The 16,733-nt window shown below is 39.6% G+C and overlaps 1 protein-coding gene across 15 annotated transcripts in view; it reads left to right on the forward strand.

Annotated features, from left to right (window-relative positions):
• LOC128861275 (bifunctional heparan sulfate N-deacetylase/N-sulfotransferase) overlaps nt 1–16,733 on the forward strand; it is a 377,981-nt gene that overhangs the window by 336,366 nt on the left and 24,882 nt on the right. For all 15 annotated transcript variants that reach the window (XM_054099278.1, XM_054099282.1, XM_054099287.1 and 12 more), the window contains one exon: nt 621–2,484. In XM_054099278.1, the coding sequence (XP_053955253.1) occupies nt 621–2,484 (1,864 nt within the window). The remainder of the gene's footprint in view (nt 1–620; nt 2,485–16,733) is intronic.

The raw sequence follows: 16,733 nt of genomic DNA on the forward strand, positions 1-16,733 counted from the left end.
ATGAAAAACTAAAAGTAACTTTGGTTTCATTTACATAGGAAATTATAAAACTTTTATTGTAATTTATTTCCTTTAATTTTTAATTAAAACTATTCTTGGTAAAAATACCAAAAAAACGTTTTTTGTTTTATTTAATTCTATTTCAAATCCTCAATGTGACGCCGATATAGAGCGATGGATGACGTCACTGAAGCGTTGGCTGTGCAATTCTATTAGAGAACACCGAACTTCGACTTCGGCCATGTTCGGCCACAAAAGTTCAGTTACCGAACTTTGGCCAAACATTCCCTAAAATTCTTTTTAATCAAAAATTACATTATATACATACATTTTAAGATTTTGTAAACATTTTGTATACTGTTTAAAAATATACCTTTAAAATATGCATCTGCTGCTCCGTCGTGTGTCTAGTCAGTGCTGCGTCAACAAAAAATTGATGAAAAATCCATATTTTTCAATTATTTCTTGGCTAATTTTCATATATCGTTAATCTTTCCAAAAAATAAATCGATAATGATAACAAACTGTGCATTTCGCACCCATTTTCCATTGTCAGTATTCATATATTTTTATTTTTATTTTACAAAACTAACTGCGTTTTCCGGTTTTAATTTTTACAGGTACAAAATCGAAGTGGCTGGCAAAAGTCTTCCAGTGTTAACGAATCTCGACAAAGGTCGCTATGGTGTCATCGTTTTCGAAAATCTAGACAAGTATTTGAATATGGACAAATGGAATCGTGAGCTGTTGGATAAATACTGTCGTGAATACTCAGTAGGCATAGTGGGTTTTGTTAGTCCGAGCGAAGAGACTTTGGTTGCGGCACAACTGCGCGGTTTCCCACTCTTCGTTCATACAAATTTGCGTTTACGTGACGCGAGTCTCAATCCAGCTTCGCCAGTATTGCGGTTGACACGAGCCGGCGAAACAGCATGGGGTGTTTTGCCCGGAGACGACTGGGCTGTTTTTCAGCATAATCACTCCACTTATGAACCAGTTGAGTGGGCTCAACGCAACACGCAGGACTACCCCTCGGACAGTGGTGGACAAGTGCAATTACCGCTAACAACCGTGTTGCAAGATCATGGCCACTTCGATGGTATTCAGCGAGTTATATTTGGCAGCAGTTTGCGCTTTTGGCTGCATCGCTTACTGTTTTTGGATGCCTTGTCTTATCTGAGCCACGGTCAGTTGAGTTTGAGTCTGGATCGTATGATATTAGTGGATATTGATGATATTTTCGTTGGTGAAAGGGGCACACGACTGCGGCCGGATGATGTGCAGGCGCTGATAGCCACACAACGAATTATAGCAGGAATGGTGCCAGGTTTCCGCTTCAATTTGGGTTTCTCAGGCAAATACTATCATCATGGCACACGAGAAGAGAATTTGGGTGATGATTATTTGTTGCGCAATGTGCAAGAGTTCAACTGGTTTTCACACATGTGGAAGCACCAGCAGCCGCATCTGTATGATAATCTGACATTGCTAATGTCTGAGATGCAACTGAATTATGCGTTTGCGAAGGAACACAACATTCCCACTGACTCTGGTTACTCCATATCGCCGCACCATTCAGGTGTTTATCCGGCGCATGAGATACTCTATGTAGCCTGGAAGAAAATATGGGATGTAAAGGTCACTTCCACCGAGGAGTATCCACATTTGCGGCCTGCTCGATTACGACGAGGCTTTATACATCGCAACATCATGGTGTTGCCACGACAGACGTGCGGCCTTTTCACGCACACCATGTATATCGATCGCTATCCAGGCGGTCGCGATAAGCTCGATGAATCGATACAAGGTGGTGAACTCTTTCAAACATTAGTTTATAATCCTATCAATATCTTCATGACGCATATGTCGAACTATGGCTCAGATCGGCTGGCATTGTATACGTTTCAATCGGTGATAAAGTTCCTGCAGTGTTGGACTAATTTGAAATTGGGCTCGGCGCCGCCTATTCAACTAGCAGAAATGTACTTTCGTCTTCATCCCGAAGAGGTTGATCCCATTTGGGGCAATCCATGTGATGATCCACGCCATAAGAAAATCTGGTCGAAAACGAAAAACTGTGAATCGCTACCAAAATTTCTAGTGATTGGTCCACAGAAGACGGGCACCACTGCCCTCTATACATTCCTCTCCATGCACTCAAGTATCACAAGTAACATACCAAGCCCCGATACCTACGAAGAAATACAATTCTTCAACGGCAATAATTACTATCGCGGTTTGGATTGGTACATGGATTTCTTCCCGACCGAGCCAAATACCACCGCGACTACCACACCTCACTACATGTTCGAGAAAAGTGCTACTTATTTCGATGGTGAGGCGGTACCGAAACGTGCACATGCGCTCCTGCCACATGCGAAAATCGTATCGATCCTCATCTCGCCGGCGAAACGTGCTTACTCTTGGTACCAACATCAACGAGCGCATGGTGATGCGATCGCGAATAACTACAGCTTCTATCAGGTGAGTGAATTAGAAATGAAGGGAAGAGATTACGATTTTTTAATTAAAATGTATAGAGTGTTGATATACCGACTATTTTATTTGATGTAAGAAAATAACACGCTAACAGGTCAACTACTTTTAAGAAAACCTGTGTAACCTTACAAACGATTGATATCGAACAAAAACAACGCACGCCTTCTAGAAATTTGAGTTCCTTCGTACCCGTTGGTACTTGAGAAAAAGTTTAGTTATTTCAACAAACCTCGATATGCTCTTTGCTCTTCATATAGGGATGAAAATGTCCTAAACCCGATATAACGCTAAGTCACCAAAATGATAAAAATACGGTAAAATGCGGCAAGGATGAGAATGAGGGCCTTTTTACACTCGAAAGAGCAGGCCAATGCCAGTTTTAGATTTATTATGCAGAAATATGGGTCGATGATTCCAGCAGCCAAAAGGCCGCACCAAACGGTTGTTTTCAATGGATATAATGACTGTTCTTGATCGCTCTTTAACCCTTCACGGTGGTAGCCATTAAGCCAAAATCGGACCTCATCGTTGAATAAAATTCGAGCTCCAAAATGCAGATCTTCGGCGAGTTTTTCAAGAGCCCAACGTCTGAAATTATGACGCTTTGAAGGAGGGGTCGGATTCAAATCTTGTACTAGCAAATCAAGATCTTTGCGTAAAATCGCCCAAGTAGTGCCATAAGATAGGCCAAGTTGTTGAGATTGACGCCGTATCAATTCTTCCGGGTCTTCGGCAAAACTCTCATTTACAGCCGCATTATTCGGCTTATTTAATCGGTCGAGTATCATCCAATAATATAAAGTTATTCTCAATTTTACCGACGGTTTGTCGAATAGTACGTGTGGTAGGACGATTATGTGCACCATATGTTGGCCTGAGCGCGCGATGAACACGTTTCACAGAAAAAAAATGTATTTAGTTTAACAGTAGTCACGCATGATCTGTTAAAAAAATACATCGAATTTGATTACTCTTTATAAGTAGATTCTGCTGATCATGTTTTGTTTGCCTGCTTATTTTCGTCAAGCTCTAAGCAAATGCTTAGAGGAATTTGGTAAAATTCATGAATTATGAGAGCTACAAATGTTAGGCATGGAGCTTTTTTTTTTTTGTTTGCCAATTTCTTCTCCGCTCTATGGCTTGGCACTAACGCTATGTGTGTGTTGTATAGGGTTAGCATTTCGAGCTGCACTCGCTCACTGTTATCGATGAGATTTTGTAGCAGTCGAGTGATGTAATAGTCCTCTCATTTACGGAAGGGGTTATTATACCTGCCTTGGCTCGAACCAAGCTTGAGGTCTTTGGCACTGATGTGTTAAGAAGCGACCACCTTGGCTCCTTGACGCCACAAGATCTACTCAGATTTCTTCGAAAATCGGGCAGATTTAAAGAAAATTAAAAGAGAACCCGAGTGCAGTACAATGGACTTAATTGCGTCTGAGTGCTGTACTTGCGAGTCTGTTTCGACAAAAAAAAACAAAAAAAAAAAAAAAAGACCTGTCATTCAACTCTTTTCAAATGAATCCCTCCACCGCTGGACTAGTGAACTATCAATTTATTTTGCGATCATCCGCTTGACCATCAGAAGCAGCCCACAAAACATTAAGCACGAACTTGATGGTATTCAAAGTGGGTTAGAATGCTTCTATGAAACATGCATTTCTAAATCATTTAACTTGTTATTTAATCGTACACATCTTTAATTAAAAACCCACTTCAACATGATTTATAATTCAATTAAAATTTGCAATTTATTTCGTTATAAGTTAGCAAATACATGCATGTTTAGATATTTATATTTATTATATGTTCGTAAATACGAGTAGATAAATTAATCTGCCAGCTAGCTGCATTTCCCACAAATAAATAAATATGTCAAGCATAAAGTCAAGAATATTTGCATACGTTTACTAGTAAAGGGTATTTCAAAAGTGACGCCGCGATGTCAGTAATGAATAATTTTGTATTTCATCTTTGACATTTGGGAAGTAGGCAGATGTACAATTTTACACAAAAGAACAACGCGTTAAATTATTATATTAAAACTTTTATGAAAATTATCGATCTTTAAGAACAACATATCGCAAAATTCGTAAATAGTTTTTATAGAAATAATCGTCCGAATAAGTCAAGAACTCAATCGTTGGTAAAAAAATTTCAAAAAACTGGAGAGAAGGTAATCCTCGAGTAACTTCAGAATAGTCATTACATCACTAAAATGTAATATTTGGTATGGTTTTTGGCTGGTAGAATAATTGACTCGCTTTTTCTTCGAAGGTGAAAATGAAAGAACTATAGACAACTGATTGAATAGTAATAAATAAATAAACAAGAAATAGACTACTCTATTCCTATACTCACCTTCGACAGGTTCTTCAAGACGTGTATACCGTCAAGAAGGAAGTGGCAGACACCAAGACCATGGTAGAGCAAGGTCAATGATTATAAAGATGATTCCAAGCTAGACGATAAGATTGGCTTTGGAGTATTTTCGAAGGAATTATGACTGGAACTATCCGTTCGACTACCAGACTAATGCGGCGTCTATAGAGGTAGAGGTTCTAGCTATAAAAGACGTGGCTACATATCTAAATACGCATCCCGTAACAAAAACTGCTATAAATATATTCTCGGCAGCCAGGTAGCCACTAAATTAATGAATGCGACTATATTAAGTTCAAAGGTTGCACAGGAATGCTGAGCAGCCCTAAATGATATTAGCGTCGTATTCAAGGTCAGCTTTATTTGGGTTCCGGGGCACAGACATATTAATGAGGAGAATCGTAAAGCCGATGGTCACACAGACCAACTACCACCATAACCTAACTGATTGAATGATTTATTGCGGCCTGAGCTTGAAGAAGTAAACATAGACGAACTTTATTTTCAAAAAGGATGAAGCCACAAGTCACACAACACAAGAAAACATCGCATTATTCAGATCTAAGTTTACCGGTCGATTGATTTCGCGTAATTGCGACATAACTGGCTACCAGATCATGCGATCTAACTCCAATAGACTTCTGCTTGTGGGTTTTTCGACAAGGAAAATCTCTGTGTATAAGCCAATAACGATTCCAGAGTTCTTTTTTTTGGGGGAAGCATCGAAAGCATTTACTCCATCAGTGCTAGACTTTAACTCTAAACTTCCTACCGTCAATGTACCGAACCCATCACAGTTCTACCGTCGAGTACCTTACAAAATCATCGGGAGATGGTTAAGCACTATGTTGTACATCAATTGATCTTCACATGCAGTCCATCAAAAGTTGCATGCACTTTAATATTCCCACAGTTTTGCTTATTTCTGAAGGAAACCACCCCAGTTGGGCCTGTCCACAAACAAACAACATTTAAGTGCGCCTTTTGAAAGACCCTTTGCAATAAAAAATTGTGTGCCACATGCACAAATTAAAATCCGATTTTCTTACCACAATGCATTTGTCGACTTCATCATGCTGCTGGCGGTTGTGATAGACACACTGCTCGCAAAACCGACAGTTGCACCGAATGGATTGTCGATTATCTGTCAGTTTCAGAAACAACACTTAATAGGAAGACATAGGACACATGCCACCTGAAATATTGCACCAATACAAAGGATGATGAAGCAAATGCGATTATGCAACCAGTGATGGTCAACAAGAGCATGCGTGTTGATACCCTTCATGAAAATGAGTGAAATATAAAGTTTTCTGCCAAGTAGAGAACACTCAGACGAATACATGACGCATCGAAACTACATACCTGGTGGCTTGAATCTCGAATTATTCAGTGCATTGGTTTGTCTCATTGGCTGTGCGTTGATCAATGTGAATTGCTTCTTTTTTGTCTTTTAATACATGGACTGAAAGACTTACATGCTATAAGATCACTCAACATGCCTATACGAGTCCATCAACCAGAGCAACGTTAAAACGTTGGCTTGAAGAAAACCAGCATCCACTTTCACAATTCCAAGTAATTGTTGGCTTCAAGTGGTCTTCTCCAGAGAAAAGGAAGTTTTGTTCTCTATACCTTTTGGACTGATTCGGAGTGTGGTTCGAGTCATTTAGTCCAGCATATCACTGATAAGAAAAATAATGGTCTTACCTGGTCGATTAGCATTTCAGGTAGATCTTTTTACGTTCTAGGTCTAGGTAGGACGAAGCTTCTAAGTCCTTTCGGCTGGGGAATTGGAATAGTGTCTTTCAAGTAAAGGTTCTCGGGATAAGGGAAGTTTGCACGATAATCAGAAATCATCTACAACTAGAAGAAGTACGTTTTTTTTCAGTTAGTCAAGCGGCCATCTTAGCTATAAAGTCACCAACAACCAATTCAAAAATCGTTAGACAATGTAAAGAAGAATTAAATGTCTTAGCATACACAACAGACATCACTCTCATCTGGGTACCTGGCCATGGAAACATAGAAGGCAATGAGAAAGCTGATGAGCTGGCCGTACAGGTGGCTTCCTCTTGAGCATCCGAAGTGGTAGCAGTGGGCTGCCCCAAAGCGTCTAGAAAAGGAAGCAGGCTGTTCTCGGATACCGATACCTGCAAAATAGCGAAGGAAACAAGGCCAGATTACAAAAGATCTGATGAGCTGTTAAGAAAGCCAAGAACAGACATCTTTAGAATTATGTCAACAATAACCAGTCATTGACCTATCTGAGACGGTAGATGTAGAAGCTGCAGTAAAGAAGATTCTAGGGAGACAGTCTTCCACATTCTGTTGGAGTGTCCAAGTCTGGGTGGTCGTGGTCTACGGCATTGAATGCTGGGGGAAATTATCAATGAACAATTTGGTAGAAATTGCAGAAAGTAAAATATAATATATGACTTAGGCTGATTTATAATCAAATCAAGATGCTTTGACTAAATAACGACAGTGGTTCAATTAGTGGTGTACCAAAGTGGTACCTTTTGTACTAATGGAGTCTGGGGGGGTCACTCAGACAGCACCTCTACCAACCAACCAGCAATTATTATTATTAAAATTATTTTGGATTTCACGCTGTTCTCCTGCAGTGGGTGAAATCCTATTTATGCGGAAGGTGCTGTGTGGTCACAATTGATGGTGTTTCCTCTGAAACATTCATTGCCCGCTCAGCAGTGCAACATGCAAGGGTTTTAGGTCCACTACTCTCTGTGTTATTTATCAAAATCATTAATCTCATTTACTGATTTTCTATTATATATGCAAGCGACTTAAAAATATTTTCAGTTATAAAAAACACAATTTACGTTTTCAGACTTCAAACAAATATACACAAATTTGGTATGTGGTTTTAAAAATCACGGCTTCTTTAAACATCCAGAAATGCTATCATGTCACTCTTTCCAAAATCACTATTGTCATTCATACTTCCTATAGCATGTCTAATATTGTACTTCAATCTGTTAAAAAAATAAAGAGATTTAGGTGCGTTTTTTATTTAATAGTCACATTAATTTTTTTTTCCTGTGCAATAACAGTCGGTGCAATCAAACCATGTCCTAGGAAGGCTCTGAACGCTCTGACACACGTTATTCCGGTAGATCTCTATATCAAGAAGATGGCAACAATGAGTGCATTTAGATTAAATGAAGCGGGTCGCTGGAAGGAAAAAGCTCATGGCCATGCCAATCTATTACTGCGACAAACCCAGTATACCTCGAAAAGGACTGACTACATCGTTCCGACGGTAACATTCAGTAGAAATTTTGTTACTCTCTGGCATATATTCTCATAGACTTAAAATTGAAAGATCTGTGCGTCTCCCTAATGCTTGCAGTGTCTTTCAGGCGGAAGTACTGGCAATTGGGTAGCTAGTAGGCTACTAATCGCAGATCCCTCTTTTAAGGGCAATATCGCTATTCTTTCGGATAACCAAGCTGCAATCCAGGCACTGGGTTCAGCTAAAACAACCTCTAAAGTAGTGGAACAAAGCAGGACCTTGAGCGAAAATCATAAAGTTACCTTAATCTTGGTCCCGTGACATCGGAGCATTGAAGGCAATGAAAAAATCAGATGATCTGGCAAAAAGGGGATCTACTATGAATAACGCTCTTGCAGTCAAGAGTGCAATTTCCCTAAAATACCTCCGAATCGCTGATTGTAGATGGAGCGACCAGACGACATGCAAAATTAACAGAACGTTATGGCCCACCAACAACCTCAAGCAATCGTCGGCAATAATAAGAATGAAACGACGGGACGCCTGTAGACTAACGGCAGTGATAACTGGCTTTTGGTCTGTGGGAGAACAAGCAAGCAAAATGGGCATCCCTGACAACACGTACTGTCATAGTTGTATACAACCCGTGAAAAAGGAAACAATCTGCCATTTCCTCTGCGAATGCCCTGCCCTATGGAAGGACAGCCTGTTAACCCTGGGTAAACCGCTGTTCGAAAGTCTGGAACAGCTGTCTGGCTTAGATGTCAACAACCTAATAAGGTTCCTGAACCGCACAGACTGGATATAGTCATGCTGAAAATAACTGGCAAACAAGTTGGTAACGAGGATGTGGCAACAAAATGGTGGGGAAGCGCTAGTTGGATTCTGGAAGAATCGACACTTAAACCAACCAACATTAATTTATCCAACCAACATATCTTATCTTATCAAATCATATTCTGTCCTAGGTTTTATGCGACAGATTAGCTCAAATTTTACTGATTTTGAAATTGCTGTTTATTGTATTCGTTCGCTGTAGGTTGGAATACGCGCCGTTTATTTAGAGGCTGTAGCATACAGTCTACATACACATCACCATTAAAAATATTCAGTTTAACTCCATATAGCAATAAAAACTTTAGTTTTCGATTAATTTATGTAAAATTTATTTAGACTTCGACCGAGTCGAAACTACTAACGTCCTTATCTACTCCCATAAGTGCACATTGTAGTTTTTGTTTTTCTATATTTATATATGCACTTAAGAATTTATTCGTGTACTTACTCATATAAATATGTAAAATTGTATGCACATATACTTGTGTATTCATTCGACACTCACCTGCATTGCACAGATGTGCACTTGAGCGTTCGAACCGCTGCATTCACCACACTTTCAAGATAACAGCAAGGACCATATGCGCTGGAATATTCTGATTCATATGTGGTCACTCATGTCTTAGTGCATATTCACTGTCCATTGCCGCAACAGAACTGCTGTCCACACGCACACACATCCGAACACATTGAAAAGCTTACATAATCGTATGAAAACCACTTGCTTGCTTTCTAAGTCGGATTATCCTTATCCAAACTGGTTTTCCGACTGATGACCGAATTATGTGCATTTCAAGTAAATTGTTATGCAATTGTTTTGTATTCCCCCACACAAACACATCCGTGTTACTTCTAAGTAGTTTGTTGGTTGGACTAAAATGTTGAAACATCGTGTGTAGCCACATTTCGAATCCAATTTGTCAAGTGTCGTAATACACTCAGAGCTTGGCTTTTTTGTTTGCTTGTTTGCAATGTTGTTTAGAAATGCATATGACTAGCAGCGGTAAGACGGAAATAAAAACCACATATCAGTTTTATACTTGACTACGTGCGTGTTTTGGTAGCCCTAAAGGGAAACGATCCGCTTTCAACTAACAACATTTTGCTGTCTAAAGATGTGTCGAAAACAAGACATTTTTGCTGAATTGTAAATTTAAAATTAGTGCTGGTTTTCTCAAACATTTTACTTCCAGCATGCAATAGATTTTTGGTCTGAGAATTTTTTAAATGAAAGGAGTAGATTATATTTCATCGTTAATATTGGAAAAAAAATTCCATCCCAATGGGGAAGTTACCTATACGAGGTGTGTTCAAAAAATAAGGTGAATTTTTCAATTTTCGCAGTCTACGTACATTTGACCTTCAACTATTATGGTTATTATTTTTATGATGGTGCACTCGTCTCGAAGATATGATTACGGTTTTAGCAATATAGCCTGCCTAGTTTGTTTGTTTAGAGGCATAAATAAGACAAGTGCTTTGCATGTTAGGCAATTTTCTGCTATCGAAAAAAATGGATCAAAGAAGTTGCATCAAATTTTGTTTAAGAAAACGGAATTAAGTGCTCAAAAACCCTTGACATGTTGGCAGCGGCATACGGTGAGAGTACTCTGAGTCAAAAAGATGTTTACAAGTGGCACAAGCTTTTGACAGAAGGGCGAGAAGATGTGAATGGCAACGCCCGCTCTGGATGCCCCAGCACATCAACAACCGCTGAAAATATTGAGAAAGTGAAGAAAATTGTTATGGAGAATAGTCGAATCAGAATTAGAGAAGTTGCAGAGGATGTCGGCACATCGGTTGGGTCATGCCATGCAGTCTTTTCGGAAATGTTTGGGCATGAAGCGTGTAGCAGCGAAGTTCGTTCCAAAATTGCTGAATTTTGACCAAAAACAAGCATCGCTTCGGAATTTTTGAATGTTGTCAACGATTATCCGGATTTGCTTAAAAGGGTCATAACTGTTGACGAATCATGGCTATATGGTTATGGCATCGAAGCCAAAGCCCAATCGTCCCAATGGAAGAGTCCAAGAGAGCCAAGATCAAAAAAAGCACGCCAAGTTCGATCAAATGTCAAGATTTTGCTCGCTGGATTCTTCGATCACCATGACGTAGTGCTTCAGGAGCTCTTACCACAATGTCTTACGGTAAATAAGGAGTCATACCTTGAAATTACACGCCGTTCACGTGAAGCAATACGAAAACACACGCCCGGAATTGTGAAAAAAATGCATGGCTTTTGCATCATGACAATGCACTTGCTGACTCATCTCTGCTTGTGAGAGATTGTTTGACCAAAAATAGCACCGGATTCACTAGATTTGCCCCCCTGCGACTTTTTCCTGTTCCCAAGGTTGAAGAGGCCCATGAAAGGACAGCGTTTTACGACGATTGAGGAGATACAAACCGATTCACTGAGAGAGCTCAAGGACATGCAAAAAAGTGCATATCAGAACTGCTTCGAGGATTAGAAAAAACGTTGGCACAAGTGTATTATATCTGAGGGGAACTACTTTACTCTTACTTTACTACTACTCTGAAAATCGCGGAGTTACCTGAAGAGTAAACACTAGTCCCGAAGATCTGGAGTATGCAGATGACACAGTTTTACTCTCGCATACATATCAACAAATGTAGACTAAATTACGCTTGCTGGAGCATGAGTTCGCAAAAGTAGGACTTAAAATAGATATTAAAAAGGCGAAATCGAAAACGATTAACACCGCGTTTTTTGCAATTGAAGCAGAAAGCATTGCTGGCGTTGCAAGTTTTTGTTAATGAAGAAGTTTCATCTCCAAAGATGCTGGTGTAAGAAAAGTAACACCAGGCAAAAAGTAACAAAGGAAAAATGTAACCGAATAAATAAAGCACGCAAAGCATTTGGTAGGCTGCGAAGAATAGGCCGCTCCAACTGCATCAGAATATGCACAAAGTTCAAAATTTTTAGCGCGTGCATTCAGTCCATGCTGTTGTATGAAACCGAAACTTAATGGTGGCCAAGAATAAAAACAAACGAGAAGCTCTGGAAAATTACACACCAAAAAAGCATCAATAATGAAATAAAGAAGAGAAAATATGACTAGGCAGGGCATACTTTGCGGAAACCTTACGATGGATGCTGCCCTTGCCTTGGAATCCTCAAAGAATGAGATGAAGATGCAGACCACTGATGACTTGGCAAAGGACTATCCGCAATGAAACTGAAAAATCGCTAGAAATAGATATGTCTGGAAAACATATGTTGAATCTTGAAGTACTTGAAGGAGTATGGAAATAATAATAACAATGGCACTACAATTGTTTGAATGCATAACTAAGAATAAATTCTCATCATTCTCACACTAAAAGAGAACCTTCCAGAGCACTCTTTCTAGTCGGCGGCATATTTAAATGACAAGAGAACAATTGCAATTGGATGATGAACCTTTCCTCTTCATTTCAGTGAATCCCCATGATAGATTACGGCCAGCTGAACTTATTCTGTGAAATATTTTTAATTCTTACCACAGCGTCTTGAAGTATTCATGTAAATATTTAAACTCCGAAATACACTGAGATCGATATTGCTGAATCCTAAGTGGACTAGAGTTTCTTTGAGTTTCCTGTTTTCGTGTAGTACAATAATTCAAGTAAAACGTTCGAATAAGGCCGGCGGGCCAATTAGATGTCCTAAATTCAGTAGTTTTCGCGAAGCGTTGCAGGATGAGAAAAAAAACAATTAGCCAAATGAAGTTTTGGGGAAAGTTTAAAATATATTTGAACTAAAAAAAAAAAATGTGTACAATCTCGAATAATATATTGTAAGCCGAGTTATCAATAGATTCCCAGAGCGCCTTGCCACTGAAGTATCCAACTTCTGTACAAGATACAACTTGCAATTTTCATCTGAAAAAAAAAAAAAAAGATTATTAATTTTGATGTAATTATCTTCGATGTGAACTAAGAAAATTGGGAGAGACACGTAAAGTTCGAATTTTTGGGGAAGGTAGAAAAAAAAGTGGTTTTTCAAGGAAAAAAAAAACTCTTCAACTGGGTAAAAAAGTCGCTTAAAAAAAGTTTTTGGATGTTTTTTTTAGTTCACATAGAAGAGAAAACAATACTGAAGATAACGCATTTTGAATAAAATGGATAGCTGGTTTAGTTTTTTTGCAATCGGGTACATAAATTAGGTAAAATCGTGAAAATGAAAAGCCGAGAAAACGCGCTTACAGAGACGTACACAGAAACAATTCACTACAACGCCGCACTACGCTCGGCTCTGTAGCTCGGCAAATACTTGGAATTTAACTCTGAAAATTTGTGTCACATGTTCTTGAATATCTAAGCTATTGATTTCAGGAAAAAAAAAAATCGATTTTTTTGACCTTTTAATTGGCCCGCCGGCCGTAACTCCTAAACGCATAATAATTTGACAAGTGTCGGGTATTCATATTAGAATTTTGTAAAATTTGCTCCTTTGACTCTCTGAGTTAATCGATGTTTCTGATTTGGACCTTTCCATGCCCTGTGGCTGTCCGCAGCCTATTATATGAAAACTTGATAAGTAGTAATTAAGTAGGTTTCGTCCTACAAATAGCTTAGTAAGAGTTTTGTTCATTTGGCTAAAATTAACAAGTAAATAAAACATTGGGTGAGCACAGAATATAGAACTTCTGAAGTTTTCCGAAATCATTATTAAAATTTATATTTTGGCTTTAATAAACTAGTTTTTATACAAAAAGAGTAGTAACTTACGAACTTACTTAGAGGAGGACTTCCTCTTCCTCTGCTACCATCAGTTGGTACCGCATCGCACACTCGAACGGAAACACCCTGCTAACGTAGGCGCTGGATCTTTAATCGCTGCGCTATGTCTATGTCGCCGTAAAACTCATACAGTTCATCGTTCCGTCGGCTGCGATACTCACCGTCACCAACGTGGAAGGATCCAAAAATCTTCCGCAGAATCTTTCTCTCAAACACTCCACAGGACGCCTCATCGGATGTTGTCATCGTCCAAGCTTCTGCACCATATGTTGGGAAGGGCATGATCGGAGGAAGAGGCAGAGTCTCTTCAAAAATTCATTTGCAAATATCTAATGTAGCAAAACACGCATAGACCCTCGATCGAATAGTTACAATATCTGTCTATTTGCGCGCAAATTAGTGCAATGGGTGTATACATATGTATGTACAGGGTGTGTACGGTATTTGAGGAAAACTTGAGAGTAAAACTAACTGGCTTTTATTTATAAAATAAAATTTAAAAAAAAATAAAATTTAATGAAACCTCACGAAGCTCTTACACAGCATTAACTTATCATTTAACTATGAAATCATTCAAATAAATCTCCAATAGCTGCAATAACCTCCTCGATATGAGTCCGGAAACGATTGCGTGCCGAATCAAATGATTCTTATTCGTATTGAACATAACGGTATTAGATGCAGCCTTCAGAGAAGAAATGGTGTTATGTTGATGCTTATTGGTTTCACACTCAACTATGCCTCATGCTTTGTAATCCAGGAGATTAAGATCTGGGGAGGTAGAAGCCCTTAAGTTCAGTATTAGGTTAGGTTAGGTTAGCCTGGTTGGCAATAACCCACGCATAGACCTTTTGGTCTAAGTAGGGCTGGGAGCTCCGCTTTTGAGACGTCTTCCAGACCCTCAAACAGTGGGGCTCCCAGGCATCTTAGTCGCGTTTTTAATAATGCCGGACAGAAGGTGTTCTAAAGTCTCCTCAACATCCTCTCTGCATTTTCTGCATTTGTCCGTGTTAGCAATCCCTATTTTGTACGCATATGCAGCCAATAGATTGTGGCGTGTTAGCATACCTTTGATAGTTCTGCATTCCTTTCGCGAGAGCGTTAGTACGAATTGAGTCAGTTTTTTGTCGTTAGTTCTACACATGGCTTTTGCTGTTTTCCCTGTGGTCAGGTTAGTCCACCTAGCTTCCACTTGCCTTTTCATGTGGTCGTCCATTTCGTTGTATATTGTGTTTAGCGGTTTTGGTATGTCGTTCTCTTGTTCAAATGGTAGTCTCACAGCACTTTTTGCTATCTCATCTACTATTTCGCTCCTCATAATGCCTTTGTGACCAGGTACCCAGTAGATATGCAGGCTATTGTTTCCGGCTAGGCTTTCTATGGCCTCCCTGCTCCGTCGAACATTTTCGGACTTAATACAACATTATTGCTCTTATTGCTGCTTGACTATCCACGTATATATTAATTGTTGAGTTCTTTCTTGTTCTAGTGTAGGCTAGCTCCGCGGCTTTCCCCACAGCAAAAACTTCCGCCTGGAAAATACTGCTGTGGTCTGGCAGCTTGATAGGCTGCCTTATTCCTAGTTTTGAGCAGTAAATGACCGCTCGCATTCCGTCCGCCGTCTGTGTAGATGTGAAAAGCCCCATGGCCAGACTTCATGCCTTTGTGCCATCCCTCCTCTTCAATTGTAGTGCGAAACCTTCTCTCCCAATTAAAGTACGGAGTCATGTAGTCCGTGCCACCTGAGCTCCACTTTCCTATTGAGCTGTGACCGAAGGTTCTCCAGGTGAATACCCCCGCAGCCACTAGCCTCCTCGCGGATTTCGCTGCCAGGTTTTCCGCCATGAGGTCAATAAGTGGCATGCTGAGTATCATTTCTAGCGCCGCCGTTGGAGTGGTCTTCATCGCTCCTGTTATGCAGCGAGTCGTTGAGTAAGGTTCAGTATTATTATTATATGGCCAGGGTAATTTTCAGCCATCCAATCTTGTGTCGCCATCGCTTTGTGTGAAGGAGGAGAGATGTATGAGCACTACTCTTTCTAGAATCTCGACATACGCAGCAGATTTCACTCTAAATCCTTGAGTAAAGAAGTATGATAAGATGGTATGTCCTTTGTTGCCCACAACACCTAACACCGTGACAGTGGGTAGAAACTTCGTGTGCATGACAACAGAAACTTCTGCAGAATTGAGACGTAGTCATTTGTAATTTTTGCGGTTGGACTTAAGCTCAAAATTTTTTTCGTCAGAAAAAAACCATAACATCTTAGGCGCTTCAGGGTGTTTAATTTTGTTTAGAAGACGTTTTGATGGGATAAATTGGTGTTCTCATGTTTGCTTCGACATAAACTATCTTCTGGGCAAACCCTCAGAAAAATTGTGTTCTTTCACAATAACCTTCATTGATTTTGGAGGATCCTTGTCAATGAACGTTTGCTCTTGCTGAATAAAATCTGCAGATCGGACAGTGTCACAATGTTCCCCCGTATTCTTTGCGTTTTGCAACAGATTCTGCATCGCCACCTGATGCTTCCAATTCACGGCGAACCTTATGAATGAATGAACGGGCGCACTTAAGAAAATTAGAGACTTCTAATGTAATTAGAATATAGCAACCATAACTGCATGTCTCTTCATTTCGTGAGTCGAGTTGTACTCCTCCATGTCTTATCTGAAAAAGAGCAAAAAGGGAAGTTATAGCCACATATACTCGTATCCATCTCCGCAAATACCGTATGCACCCTGTACATACCATAATTGAAAAGCATTCAATTTAACTTCCGTCAGCTTCAACAATCTGCTACAGCCGAGACTTACAGCCAATAGCCTACTCTCCTCTGTCCATTGCGATCATTGCTTTCGTGATGATGTCCTTCAGAGTATTTTTACTGCTATGAGTCTTTACGTTATCGTTTGCTTAAAAAACGCCACACAATTAATATTTAATCAAGTGAATTGGAACTCGGGCCTGAAGGTTTTCACAAATCGAGCGTCCAGTGGTAGGCAAGGCTGC

Source organism: Anastrepha ludens, chromosome 4 (genome assembly GCF_028408465.1).
Source record: "Anastrepha ludens isolate Willacy chromosome 4, idAnaLude1.1, whole genome shotgun sequence".
Taxonomy (NCBI): domain Eukaryota; kingdom Metazoa; phylum Arthropoda; class Insecta; order Diptera; family Tephritidae; genus Anastrepha; species Anastrepha ludens.